Source organism: Ursus maritimus, unplaced genomic scaffold (genome assembly GCF_017311325.1).
Source record: "Ursus maritimus isolate PB19 unplaced genomic scaffold, ASM1731132v1 scaffold_21, whole genome shotgun sequence".
Lineage (NCBI taxonomy): Eukaryota > Metazoa > Chordata > Mammalia > Carnivora > Ursidae > Ursus > Ursus maritimus.
Window position 1 is genome coordinate 19,638,975 of NW_024424564.1, and position 15,451 is coordinate 19,654,425.

The 15,451-nt window shown below is 39.3% G+C and overlaps 1 protein-coding gene across 4 annotated transcripts in view; it reads right to left on the bottom strand.

Moving 5' to 3' along the window:
* PPP1R12A (protein phosphatase 1 regulatory subunit 12A) overlaps nt 1-6,826 on the bottom strand; it is a 139,005-nt gene extending 132,179 nt beyond the window's left edge. For 2 of the 4 annotated variants that reach the window (XM_040637292.1, XM_040637293.1), the window contains exon 1: nt 6,359-6,825. In XM_040637292.1, coding sequence (XP_040493226.1) covers nt 6,359-6,595 — 237 coding nt within the window. In that variant the 5' untranslated portion in view covers nt 6,596-6,825. Of the gene's footprint in view, nt 1-6,358 lie in introns of all 4 variants that reach the window. The other 2 variants (XM_040637291.1, XM_040637294.1) reach the window with 2 other exon arrangements.
* Between the last annotated feature and the right edge of the window lie 8,625 nt (nt 6,827-15,451).

The following is a 15,451-nucleotide window of genomic DNA, read 5'->3' on the forward strand; positions in this document are numbered from 1 at the left end:
TAATGACTAGAAGATTGAAGAATACTTCTTCAGATTTAAAAGAAGAAATCTAGCATGGTGTTAAGTTTGGGCTTTGGAATCTGATAGACCTGCATGTTAGAACTCAGCTCTGTTGTTTATTACCTTGGTAATCTTGAGCAAGAAAGGGATGCCATGAGAATTAAATGAGATATTGGTTGTAAAGGCATGTACCACAGTGTTCCACATATAACAAATCCTCAGCAAATGTTCACCAGTCAATTCTACTTCTCAATACAACACTGATAAGTCATGGCTAATATCCAACCCCAACTTAGAATAAACTCAAAAGGCCTTTTGGAGGTCCTCAACCTTTCAAAGTGGTATACCAAAATGCCAATACTCCATCTTTTCAACATGATTGTGGAACCCCATAAACTTTCAAAAGAAAAGTGGGGTGAAAATGGCAATATTTTTCAGGCAGAAAGGGAATGAAAACCAACTTCAGGAACCCTCAAGAAGTACTATGTTATAGCAATAACAAAACAATTTCCTATACTCCCCATCCCCCATAAAAGTCATCTTCCTAGTCATCTTTAAAAAAATCACCTGAGGCTTTTTTTTTTTTAAGATTTTATTTTTAAGTTATCTCTACACCCAACACAGGGCTTGACTCTACAACCCCGAGATCAAGAGTCGCATGGTCCACCAACTGAGCCAGCCAGGCGCTCCTAGACTTTTTTTTTTTTAAAGTACAATTCTTATGTGAACAGTACTTGTAAAACATGATAACAAATTTCTTCCATTTCATCTCCTGCTTCTACCTGGTTATACTAGAAAATGCTCAGTCACAGCTTGCAATCACACTAGCTGAAGTGCATGAAAGATGGTCTTGGTTATGACACTTCAAAGTCAGACCACAAAACTGTTGCCAGGAAGCACAAAGGCAGGAACTGCAGAGAAGACATTATAACAGCAGCAGTGTGGGCACTGGTGCCCTCCCAGTGCACCCCATATATGGCTAGGGTTGTCCATTTATTTGCAGGAAGTGAGGGGCCAGTTTATAGGGGTTAGAAGTTTTGTTTGTTTAGGTAGGGTTTTTTTCCCTTTTAATAGATTTAGGATGGTTTCAATAAAGAGTTTTAAGAGCCATCAGCATAAAGTCTTACAGTCTTTCTAACAAAAAAATTATGTAGAGAGAATAATTTATACCGCACATACTTTTAAACAGATAATACTGTTATTTATAAATGGCTGAATAGATTCTTCTAAGATCTTAACATCCCTCACCCAAAAAAAAAAAAAAAAAACTCCACATTCAGTTTTAAACAGATTTCTCCTATATAGCAATTACACTATTCTCTTAACAAGAGACTCAATATCAACCACTCCAATCTCTCTTCCTTTTGGTTGGAAAACACTTTAAGCAACCCTATTAGAATACTTTTAAAGAGAGTTACATTTCAGATTACGATTCAGTTGAAAACGGTTTGGCTGAGAAGATTAAGCATTTAAGAAAAGACTGCACAAAAGTACTCCTTTTACTGTCAAGAGGGGAGCCACATATTTTTACAAAGAAGCTTCAAATGGATCACTTAAAGTTGATAAAATTTGTATTTTAAGAGCAAAAGGATTGAATACTAAACTTATCTGCAAGTCTGTCTCTATTGAAAAGTAAAAGGAAAACTTTATCTTAAAATTATAATGGCACAGAACATAGATCTAATTCTACTTTGTATTCCTCTATAGGACCTAGTTCAGACTTTTATAAAGAAGGTGGCAAATTAATTGATGACTCAACTAAATAATTTTCTATCACTTAACCAAGACTTAAACTGGTTTTTTAATAGGAAGGAGGTTAATATTAAGAACTTTTTAAAAGCTCAAGATATTTGAAAAAATCTACACAGAAGATACACAACAAAGATTTTCATTTGTTTTATAAACACCTAAGTTCTAGTATGTGTAAGAACAATAAGTACTGGATGTGAAGGCTTTAAAATTTATCTCACAATATACAAATAAGTATAAAACTTTGTACTTATAATACAAGGTAAATGATACAAGTCAATAAATCTTTAGTGAGCACCTAATATGTGCCAGGCTCTGGAAATACAAACACATGGGAAATTGGGTCCTTACACTCTATCAGGAAAGACAAACTTAAAAACAAACAGTATTCAATAAGAAGTGCTTCAATAGCAGCAGAGAGGCAAAATATAAGGTACAATGAGCACCCCAGAGAAGAGAGTGTTTCTCCAGTGCCATATTATACAAATTCAAAGGACAGAAAGAACCCTACTGACTGGCAATTCCATTGGACTCTGAAGAATAACTAAGATTTGACTGGCAAAGAAGGGAGGGAGGATATTCTAGTGGCAGAAAAAGCATGACCATAGGCGTGGAAATAAAAAGGTAAAGAGTAAAAAATAGAAGAAAACGGAGACACATCAGTTATAAGCTAAATGATGAAACACTTTAAGGAGAGGAGTGACACAAGTGATATTGTCAAAAAATTATTTTGATAGCAATATGAATGCTGGATAGGACCAGAGAAAGAACAGAGGCAGAGAAAGCAATTAACCTATTACTATACTCTAGGGATAAAATAATAAACTAGGTTTATTATTATCATCAAACTAGGCTGATAGTGAGAGTAGCAAGGAAAAGAATTGATGCAAAGGCAACTGTGAAGGTTGAATGGATGTATGTAGACAAGGGGATGAATAAATAGTAACTGAGATATTTAAAGCTTGATCCAGAGATTAATGACATAAGAATCAGAAGTATCAATGAGAAGAGTAGGCTCCGTGAAGAAAGATTCAAGTTTTATTTCAGGTTGAATTCAAAGAAACTCCTGACATTGATATAAAACTAACAACTGAGTAATACTCAGACTGAAAAATGGATACAGGTAAAGTCTAAGGATATGAAAAGATATATACATATGTATCTAAACTAATGTTAAGTGATAAAAGTAGAATATAAAACTGAACTATGAAAATCCATGTTTGAATAAGAATTCTTTGAAGAAATCACAAAGCTAAATGTAAATGCAGTAATTGCTATTCTATGGAAGAGGTGGTAAACCTCTATTTACTATATTACTACTTAAATATACATTTTTAAATATAAAATCACAACACACTGAATAATATTTCATTTTAAATCAATACATCATCACTAGAAAAATGGAAATGAGGGACTGGAACTCTGCAGAAATGTGAGAACTGGAAACCGACTTGGAAGTTACTGGCACAGAGGAAGTAGATAAGATTTTAAGGTAAAATCAAAGGGTAAACTCAACACTGTTGGAAGAAATCTCAGTCCTGCATTTATGAACACCAGTATCAGTAGTAATCAGCAATAAGGCATTCTACAGAAACCTCTATTATTCTCCTAAAATCTTTCTAATGTATACTGAAACATAAATACAGATCACAAGGCAGAAAACTCGACCAGGTACCTATAAAATCAGAACTGATTAATGCCCACCAATAAAAATGAAAATCTACTCTAGACCTCAGTTCCAAAAAACAAGAAGTTTATTTTAGCTTCAATACTGTTCAGTATTGTTTTCTAGCTATGGGAGTCAGGGAGGGAGGCTATTCCAGAGACCAAGACAGGAAATTTGACAAGAACACTGCTTTTTCTCCACTATGGATGACATATTTCTATACAAAAAGAATAGCTGAAAATTAAGTAGCTTTTGTAACTTCTAATGAGAGGGCACATTCAACCAATAAACTTTTAAATATAAGCTGCTTACATTAAAAATGGAAGTAAAATAATAGATTAAGTATATTTATGGGCTGTGAAGTTTCTAAAACTTTTCTCCTGACAATGAAATTTAAGACACTTAATTAAAACCAAAAAGGTAAATGAATATTCCAAAAGACTATCAATAATTAGTCTAGCAAAAACATTTTAGGTATATAATCTTTGAAAAGTTAAATTAAAAAAACACTATTCAAGGGCTATTAAATCAGTGGGTCAATTTCAAGTTTTATAATTTAAGTAAAACAAGCAGCATTCAAGAGATTTCTTAAAAGCTTAAAATTTTCTTGTGATTCTTTTTTACAAAGTTTAATTTATCACCTTCCACTATCTGTTGTCCTGAATTTGCCCAAAGCGAACTCCTTGTTCTGACCGTCACAATGGGAAAAAAGTATAAGAGTTGATAAAAAAGAAATGAGAGTGGAGAAAACATGATAAAAATTTTAGTACTTGATATTTAAAAGACTTTAGCTTCAGTGACTTAAGGAATGTGCAGATAAATTACAAAAAGATATTATGCAAATGATTATGCATAAACTTTGAAACTTCTGCCTAAAAGCTTCTCAGCTAAAACAAAATACCCAATAAATACTGTTACCTATATGTTGCCAAACTTACTACTGAATTCAGTTAATCAGGAAAACACTGATAAGTAGGCTAATTCTTGCAACATGCCCAAATTGAAAGGGAAAAAAACCCTTAAAAAGTCTGTTACACGTATATTATCTTCCTACCTAGACCTATATTACATTAACATAAGCATTAGAAAATTTCCTCTTCCTCCAAGCCAATACAATTGGGTTCCTCCACAAGTGTGATAACTTTAAATTTCTATTTGACAATTTTAATAAAACATATTGATGTAAACTATTATCCAACTGTACCTAAGCATACAATAACTGTGTCTTTCAGAATCAATTCCATACTCAAACATGTAAATTGCACTTGAAAGATGCTTCATCTTACATAACTACATTATCATTTTTAGTGCCAGAAGCTTCTTTCATTCTCAATACCATGTTTTTAAATCTAGAGTTTGCTATGTTTCAAAATATACCTCAGCCAAATAAAAAGTATGCTATACATTAGAGACTCTAAATTTATGGAAGAGAAAAAGAACTACAGACCGCTCTATATTTTTACTGGATGCCACATTCTGAATTCCAGATTTGTCCTGCAATCTGTCAGTCATTTCAATCCATCCAGTCAACTTTGTAAACAAAGGCTATACGCCAAGTTTGATATGAGAATTCAATTAAATAAAACTTAAAACGGTCATCATTCACCAAACAGGAAGCAGTAAAAGGAAAATGCCACCACACACCTTTTAAAAAGGCAGCAAGCAATATTCATAAAATATAAAGCCTTAAGTTTCAGCCTCTCAAACAAGTTTTTGTTACAGTATTAAATAAAATACAGCTATGACCTTCCGCATATAACCAAGGCAACTTTGCGATAGTTTACAAATCTTTTCATTGTAAGGGGAAGCTATTGCTGTTAGAGCCGTCTTCTAAGTAATTCCAAATTGCCCAGTAAGAAAATGAAGAGAGTCAATGTCTTGTCACCTATTACTATCACTTAAAAATTGCTTTTTATGCAGAACTCTACGTGGTTGTGTTGCTTTTGGCCTGTTAAAGGCAAAGCAACATTACCTCTGGATTGCCAATAGTTTCTCCTTATTTGGCTAACATTGAGAGATCCCAATCAGACTACTATAAAACTTTAACATGCACAAAGCATCCATTTTGAGAAAAGTTTGTGAACAGCTTTCTTTTTTTCCACCCCCAAAAGGAAAATCAGAGGTTGGTAATCGGCTCTGAAAAGCGTGCCCCGTGTTTATTCTTCTCCTTCTAACCCCAGTGCACACCCCAAGACGTGGGGCTCGAGGATCTCTGACACTGCGGCAAACTCTTCTCCGAAAAATACTTCAGTACGTTCGGGTCCGCCGGTGGGCAAGCCCGTTTGAATGCTTCCTTACCTTACCCACCTCCATCCCCTCCCTTTCACCCTGAGCAGATCAGCTAATTACACCCCGTTTCCCCCTCCCCAATGACCAAGAGTAATAAAGGAGAAAACAGGAAATCGTCCGCTCAGGCACTCAGCTTAGGGCTCTTGATTACTATTATTATCATCATCATTTGTAATCAAGTCCTAAAAACTACAGCAAATCCAATGCCCACCTACAAGCCAAAGACGTCCATCTGCTCAAGTGTCCCTAACGCCCCTTGTTGGTCGTTTTCTTTAGCATCCCCCGTCGTCCAAGCGTATCACTGACATCGGGCCCAGGTACAACCCCAATATACCGCACCCCGTCTCGACCCCAAATCCCAGACACAAGTCCACAAACGGCCCTGGGGCCCCAAGCCGACCACAGTCCCTTTTTCCTCTGCCCCGGAAATCACCCAGTTCCCAACTCCGACATCAACTAGTCTGAAGGGGGCCTTAAGCCAAAAGCCCTCCCTGCAGCATTTCTCTCCCCCCAGGCGGAACCGCCCTCCTCACCCCGCAGTAGGGAGTCTCCCGCCGCCCCCAGCCTCCAGAGGCCGAGAGCAGAGAGAAGGCCCCAGCGGGAGGCCGACGAGAACCCGCAGGGTCAGGGGAGCCGGCGGCAGGGTGCACAGACCTGGTGCAGGGCAGTGAGTCCGTCCACATTGGCGTAATTGATGTCGGCGCCGCGGTGCAGCAGCTTGAGGACCTCGTCCGTGTCGCCGCTGGAGCAAGCAGCCAGGAAGACGGCGCCATCGTCGAACTTCACCTTGGTCTTCTGGCGCTTCACCACGGGAGGCTCGAGGTCCGTCTCGGAGCCGATCCAGCGCTTCAGCTGCTCGTTCCGCTTCTGCTTCGCGTCCGCCATCTTCATCCCCTCTCCTGCCGCCGGGTCTTCTTATCGCGAGGGGGGGAAGGGGGAGGTGGAGAGGGAAGAGAGGGGAGGCAGGGGGTGTGTGACTGTTTCTATGAATGCGGGCCAGAGGAGGGCTGGGAACCGGGAGGAGACGCTCGAGACTTCCAGTATCCCACAGAGCACTGGGGCGGCGCGCCCGGCCGAGCGGACCTCCCTTCCTACCCCAGAAGCCCTCCCGCCCCCGGCCCGGCCACCCGTCACCGGCGGCCAATCTAACGTAACTTCGCGAGATCCGGACAGGGAGGCGCCCTTCGGGCAGTGCGCATGCGCCCTAGGCCTGTGCCCGCCCCAGGAAGAGCGCTCCCGCGAACTGCGGCGGGGGCGGCCAGGCCACCGGAGGGAAGCGGGTGTGGTCCAGGCCGCCCGGGCTGCGGGGGCTGGGACCAACCTGGAAGGGCGGAGACAGGGAAGGAAGGTTGTCCCGCCTGGCTCCTGGGGTTCCGGAGGCCAGCAGTTGGGCTGTACGGTGGCTCTACCGGGCCGACCTGCCTCCAGGGCTGTCTGTGCTCCGCAGTCGTTCGCTCTGGGCGGAGGATTTTCCTATTGGCTGCGTTATTTGAATGGAATGGAGGATCGGACGTGAATTAGGCGCTTTTGATTCTCTTTCTGAGGAACTCGGATGAACTTGGGCATGTCAGTATTGATAAGAAGCTCTTAAAAGTGGGGTCTGAGGGCTTTGGTGGCAGTTACCCCAGATCTCAGTCCTAGGTGACCGCCTGGTAACAAGGGTTGACCTGCGGTTAATTGCGGTGGCTTCCTGCCAACCTCCGTTGTAGAAACGTCTTTCCTCTTATGTTTGTTTTTTGTTGCTTTGTTTTTGTTTTTTATCTCATGCGTATTTCGGGTCCTCTTACCCTTTCTTCAGTGCTCTAAGCCTGCCTTGTACTACCAATGAGCTTAGCTCAGCCTTGTTACTGGTCCTAACCTTTTAAGGGATTTCTGGTTCCTGCTCCATCGCTTTCTAAGGATGGGTAAAGACCCAGCTGCTTCTAGAGTTCAAAGGAATGTTAATATTACGCAATTAATTCATTTGGTATTTATTGAATATTTACTATGAGCCGGTCATTGTTCTAGGCACTGGCGATCCATTGATCATATGACATATTTAAACCACATTTTGAGGTTGTGTGTTCGGGGGAAAAAAAGACTTTGTAAATCGTTATAATCATAAAAAAAAAAAAGGCTTTTTATCTTTGTCTTGTTTGACACCACACGCACGACTTGTAACAATAGCTCAAGTCTTTCAAGCCATCTATTTGCAGTCTCCACCAATTGGTATTTTTCTAAAAACTCCATTGTTTTCATCCACTACATGTTTTTAGAACATTTAGACCAAAGTAAGAAAAGTCATTACTCTTTACCATTAAATGGAACTTTAGGGATCGTCTAGACCGATTCCCCAAAGAACTAATTGAGTTTTACTCAGCAGCAGGATTAGGATTCCATCAGCAAATATTACGCACCTGTACTGGGTCAGGCATTGTTCTAGATGCTGGGGATGCAGCCGTGAACAATTAAGTTTTCTTATCCTCCAGTAGACTACACTGCAGCCTATCATACTGACAAATAGAATAATTGAGTAAAATGCAAGTAGGAAGCCACCTGCCTGTAAGACTGAATTTTCTGAAATGCAAAAACTAGGATAATAATAGAACCCAAATTAGGGTAAAAATATTTCCTCTGGAAATACTAGAAATAGAAAGTGAGTGTAACATGCATATTATGCACCAATGGTAATATCAGACCTTTGAATGATCATGGTGTTAGGAGCTGAAGAACTGTTAGTGCTAAAATATAAAATTTCTATTCACTTTAAGAGCTCCAGAATACAGCTCTTATATTAAAAGAAAGGAATCTGAGAACTGCCTTGTCAGCTTTTCTGTCTACCTGGAAAAACAGACAAACTTATTCTTACTGTTTCCCAAGAATGTTATGGTCTATATGGTAGCCCTTAAAAGTGCTCTGAAATACTGGTATCTCACGTTTTCACGTGGACAAGATTTTGATGGGAAGTACGCTATTTCTGATTCAAGTACTTCAAAATGTAGAATTAATAAATAAAATGATAGTTTATTAATAAGCCATATAGCTAAGTATCAGTTACCAAAGGTTACCAGTCAAAAACAAAACAAACACAACAAAAACCACCTGGGCTATTGTATGCAAATTTCATTGAGTTTAGCTTTCCTTCCCCAGCTCTAAGGGTCCCTGAGTTCCATGTTAATCTCATTGGAACTAGTCTTTTTTTTTTTTTAAAGATTTATTTATTTATTTGACCGAGATAGAGACAGCCAGCGAGAGAGGGAGGGAGGGAGGGAACACAAGTAGGGGGAGTGGGAGAGGAAAAAGCAGGCTCATAGCGGAGGAGCCTGATGTGGGGCTCGATCCCATAACGCCAGGATCACGCCCTGAGCAGAAGGCAGACGCTTAACCGTTGTGCCACCCAGGCGCCCCTCAATGGAACTAGTCTTAAACTGCCCTCTGCTTTGCCTTTGTATGGAGGATTTTTTTTAAAATGATATTATTGAATTAATACTGAAGACCTATGCCTAATTCCAGAAGAGGCAAAACTTCTTATTTAAAAAACAATGACACAAAGTTAATCACTTCATAATATTTTAGTAGCTGAGAGAACTTCAAACTTTAAGCAGAAGAAATGAAAATACAAAATAAAAATTGAACTATATTAATTTGCTAACTGGCTTTCTTTGCTGCAGCAAATCATTAATCATGTTGGGATCTTAATTACATGCAGGAAGTTGTCAAAAAGGAATATGTATTTTTTTAAGATTTTATTTTTAAGTAGTCTCTATACCCAACATGGGGCTTGAACTCACAACACCAAGACCAAGAGTCACATGTTCAACCAGCTGAGCCATTTAAGTGCCTCCAAGAATATGTATATTTTTAAAAGCCTAATTACACCACAGATATCCCCACTAACCATTAATTTATTTGTTAATTATGATGAATTTGAAGAATTTTTAATTAAATCATTATTTTAAATGCTTACACACATGAAGCTTAGATATTTTTCTGTGCTCTCTCTGATGTACCATTACCTAAAAAGTCCAGCAATAATATGATACTACACTAATAGTCAAGTTTAAAGTTAGAAAAACAACTAGAGAATGTAGTAACGTAGGCACAAAAGCTTGTGTGTGTATGGCCTTAACTTAGTATCAACCTATATGATGTGGAGATTTGTTTATTTTATTTACTTATGAATGAATCCAAACTTGAAAATATATTTGATTATATTGTAATATGTGAACACAGAACAAGAAAAGGAAAATTTTAAAGTCAACCCAAGCAAAAAATAAAAATTTCAGAATTAGTGTTTTGTTCGGTAAAAGACTGGTGAATTGCCAGATGGTAAAAAGCTTTTACATGTCAAAAGAAGTTAATCTCTAATTATTAAAGAAAATATTAAGGGTGGCACAGTCAGTTAAGCGTCTGACTCTTGGTTTCTGCTAAAGTCATGATCTCATGGTTCCTGAGATCAAGCGCCACGTAGGGCTTTGCATTCAGCAGGGAGTCGGCTTGAAGATTCTTCTTCTGCTCCTGCTGTATGCTCGCTCACTCTCTGTCTCTCTCAAAATAAATAAATAAATCTAAAAAAAAAAAAAAAAAGAAAATAGTTAAGAACTCTTCAGATCCACATCGTTACTTTGCTTAATTGATAGCTCACTGCTTTGCCAGCCTTTACAATCCTTATAATACTGAAGGTATATATCACTAATACAATGTAGGATACTAAAATTGTCTATAAGCCAACTCTCTGTTCAGTGAATCTTTTTCCATATTAACTTTAATTATAGAAGTGGAAATGTATTTTGGTACAAAGTGTATGTAAGGTATTGAAAGTAAAGTCATTCATTTAAGTTCTCATCCCTAATTCAAACCTGAAATTCTAATTTACTTTTATACAGTTGAGAATAGAATAGTCAACAAGACAGTTTGGTCTTATCTCCTGTACTCTATGCCTGGGCTAGCCTCTTTTCTACTGTATAACAATTTCTTCCAAATGTTGTTTTTAGGAACCTAAAGAAAAGTTTACAATCTGCTAGCATCATAACATATTCAGTCCCATCCAGATTGTTGACTGGGACCAACCCTAAGTTGCTTCAGACTCTACTTTTAGATCAACCCTGATTTCTAGATCATAGCATTTAACCCCTTGCCTTGACTCTGGGTTACAAAGTCAGTCTCACTCTCCAGACCCAATGGCCCACTACTCTGAAAGTCACCTTGCTTTGAACTCTTCAGGGTAAATACTCTGTCATATCTGGCTTCATCCCAAGAACCTAACACTCATACAGTTACTTGTGGCTGATATTCCCATGAAGGTCCTCTGGTCCCCATAAAGGGACAATCAGATGAGTGTCTGGCAACAGTTCAAAGTACAGAAATAGTGCTAAAAAGATGAGGACTTGCCTCCAATGCACGTGACTTACAACCTGTATAATGGTCAGTGTCAGAACATCACATGGCCATTCATATGAATTTCTTAATTTAGTGTTCCCCAAACTTTGTCATGACTTTTGCTGATCCAGAAACCACAAATACTATTTTTCCTTAAGAAACTACATGTTTCTTTTAACCTTTAAAAAAAGAACCTTATATAGATTTGTTTAAAAAAAATAAGATTTATTTTAAAGGAAACGTCAGTTTTGTAAGTAGAAAACATTTCCAATTGACAAATGAAAGAAGACCTTAAAAGCGAATGAAATGAAAACAAAGTGTTATACTAGTTAGGTTACCTATCTAGGTTCTGAACCCAAGGCCTCCTCTCAATTTGTTAAAAAATAAGGAAGATTGGCAAGTGTTGGGCATAATAACATCAACCTGTTATTTTTCTACATAATATAATCTTAAAGATTAAAGTGTACTGAAAAGAGAATAGCCTTTTGGCTAAGTGCTTCACTGGTATTTGAATGTCATATCCATCTAAAATTACTTTGTGTACTACCAGTCTACATGTCCCACACTTTGGGAACACTGGCTGACTTTAACTACCATGTATAATAATAATTATAATTAATTTTGTGAGAATTACAAGAAGGGCCTCATGACACACTCACCTCAGGGTATCAAGGCAGGCCATTGGAAGGCCAATTTATATGAGAGTATCTATGAGCTCTGGGAGAAAATATGACAGGAACATCACAGCCAAGTGTCATCCTCCATAGCGATGAAATTACAAGAGCAACTAAATCCTGCTCCAACATCTGGAAGGAGAGTTTAGGTTCATGAGCTCCATTTTGGAACATGAGAATTTAGTTGAGGGACTTATTCAAATGTCCTTCATCTCGAATCATAGCAAAAGCTTCTAAATTCCTCCAGAAACCAGAGTGCAAAAGGCGTACAGAGCAGAGTACTAGTGAGAATGAACATGAACAGTGACAACAGACACAGCATCACTGGTAATGACCGTGCTCAGTTGCGGCGGGTGGGAATAATATATCAGCTTCATGTGGTGGTTTTCAGATGAAATGAATAATGTTTGTAAGAAAGAAAAAATTGAGATTTCGTTTCTTGTATTTGCCTCTTTTCCTTCCCTCATTTAAGTGGATAGCACTCTGCTTCCTTGCCTCAGGGGATGTTTGTGGCTGGGGGAAAAAAAGCAGAAGTTGCTTTCAAAATACTTTCCTTCCTGGGGCGCCTGGGTGGCTTAGTCGTTAAGCATCTGCCTTTGGCTCAGGTCATGATCCCAGGGTCCTGAGGTTGAGCCCCACATCGAGCCCCACATCGAGCCCCACATCGAGCTCCACATCGAGCCCCACATCGAGCCCCACATAGGGCTCCCTGCTGGGTGGGAAGCCTGCTTCTCTCTTTCCCCCTCCCTCGGCTTGTGTTCCCTCTCTCTCTGTCTCTCCCTGTCAAATTAAAAAAAAAGCAAACAAAAAACTTTCCTTCCTAGTTTGAAATGGCCACCCCTAAACTCCTATTTAAAGACTTTAAAGGCCAGTAATCTGGTTGGAAGTAGTGTACCAGGTGGCTATGAAATTTATGGAAGCCACATTTACATTATATTATAGATCCATACAAACAGAAGCATTTTTCTAAATTTTATCCTCACTTGAACAACATAAATTCATAGTATCATGAATTATTTTTATTTGGGGTGGAGAAGGGGGAATGAGGCAGAGAGATCGTCCCAATCTACCCTTGGGTACTGCCATGGGAAAAAAGGACCTCACTGAGAATAAAAAGTGATGCCTCAGCTAAAAGGAGGAGAAAGAAGTTGGTGGGTCTCTAGAGCAGTGGGGATTTGCTACCTGAAGCCTGGAAGTGTCCTTGGAATGTGACAGGATCTGAGAGTGAATGGCTGAATGGCTGCACCAGAGAGGCTGGAACCTATGCCTGGGACTCTCACCAGCCAAACATAGCTGTGCTCCAAACTTGGCAGGTGTTATGGTCTGAATAATATCTGTGCACCCCCCCCCCAATTCATATGTTGAAGTCCTACCCTCCAAGGTGGTGGTATTAGGAGGTAGGGCCTTCGGGAACTGGTTAGGTCTTTTGTGCCCGTCTGTTTGTGCTCTCTGAGGCCCCAGAGAGCTCCCTAGCCCCTTCCTCCAGGTGAGGGCACAGTGAAAAGATTACCATCTATGAATCAGGAGGGGAGCTCTCACCAGCCACTGAATTCTCTTCTACCTCAACCTTAAAATACAATCTTAAGGTACAGCCTCCAGAACTGTGAGAAATAAATGTTCGTTGTTTCTAAACTGCCCAGTTTATGGTATATTGTTATAGCAGCCAAAATAGATTAAGCCAGTAGCAGTTTGGTAGACCTGAAATTGATCACTCAATCGTTATTCTAGGTTCTGGGGATACAGGAATACATAAATCAAGTGCCTGCCTTCAATAAGCTTACATTCTAGTGGGTAGGGACAGAGAATGAACACATTTTAAATGAATAAATAAATTCACATATTGCTAAGTGTAGTGAAGGGGAAAAAATGAGAGAGAAACTAAAAGACAATGTCTGAAGTTACTGGCAGTTGGGGGGAATGTGGGATAGGGAAGAAAAGATTAATTACTCAGGAAAGTTCCGAGGTGAGGGACTATCCAGGCTTTGTGGTGCTTCACATTTATACAATTTGGTGATTCCTTATAAGAAAACAGATGGACGATTTCAAATAATCAGTTAAGTATAGGGCCTTGGAAGGGACCCATTCAAGTGAGAGGCCCTGAAGTTTGACAGTAAACCTACCCCTGGCTGAGACTTGAATGTCAGGAAGATACCTAAAGAGATCATGCAGGCTAGGATAGATGTTCTAGTATTAACTAGTGTGCAAACATGATGGATGACCACAGTAGCACTGTGTACTGTCATCTCAGAAATCTGACACACACAACCCTGGTAGAGGTAAAAGACCACCAAGGAGGACCAATATAGAGTTCCCAGGTGTTAAGGTTGAAATTAAGTTCTTTACAGAAAATTAGAAAAGAGGAGGAGTCTTTAAGTGAGATTCATTCCCAATACTTGTGTAAAGAGTCCTGCATATAGTTCACACGTACTTCATTTTCTATTGGTGCTGTAAGAAATTATGACACATGTAACACCTTATAACCATACTCATTTATTATCTCACAGTTTTGTAGATCAGAAGTCCAAGTAGACTCAGCTGGGTCCTATGCTCTGGATATCACAAGGCCAAAAGCAAGTTGTCAGCTGAGCTGGGCTTTTATCTGGAGGCTCTTGGGAGTTCATACAAGTTGCAGTTGCAGGACTGAGGTCCCATTTTTTGCTGGCAGTAGAGGCCTAGAGGCCTCTCTGTTTCCCAGGCCTGGTCCCTTCCATTTTCAAAGCCAGCCACAATGCTGGCTCTCATGCTTTGCTTCCTCTGTCTCTGACTTCCCCTTCTGCCACCAACCTGAGAGAGGTGTCTGCTTTTAAAAGTTGAAGTTAGCTGAAATGAGCTAATCTCCTTATTTTAAGGTCAACTGACCATATAACAAAGTCTAATCACAGGGGATCATATTTAGAGGTTTCAGGGGATTAAAGCAGGGACATCTCTTTGGGATTATTTTAGATATCTTGCTTGACACAGGGCTCATTAAATAATAGTTTCTTACCATATTACATTTCAATGAACATTCCTTGATCACTTACTATAAGAACTAATTTAAAGGGAATGAATAAGATATTGTCCTTTAAATGAAGGAGTTTACACATCAGTGGAAGAATCTGATTTTGAAACAGGTAATTTTAATATGATGATAAGAGCTAGTACTTATACAGAATTTACTAAATGCCTATCCCTATTATAAGCACTATGTGTATATATCATCCTACAGGTAAGGGAAGGGATAGAGATAAAGCAGCATCGAGGAGTGTACTGTAGTGGGGGCTGAGGGGAGGGGCAGATAGGCATGGCCTATCAGGGAAATCTTTGAAAAGGTAATTCATCCCCAAAAAGGAATAGAAATTGGCTAGGCACAAACATGATGTGTGTGTGACAAGAAGGTGAGAAGGAGGCGGTGTAGGGATTGGGAATTTTACATGCATAAAGGCAGAAAGAGGGACCAGTTAATAGTACCAGAACACAAAACGAGATACAAAGCTGGAGAAATAGTAACCTTATCACAGAATGTCTTATATATGAACAAGGGGACATATTTACCATAAAAATGGTGGGGATGATTGAAGGATTTGTAGAAGGGTCATACAGAATTACTCAGAGTAGTTAGATAGTCCTAGATAAAATGTGAAGAAGGCTTAATTTATCTGTGAAACATTTCTCTCTTCCTCAAGCATTTATCCTGTGACTCATTCTTGCTATTAGCAGATTTAATCAATCCTTG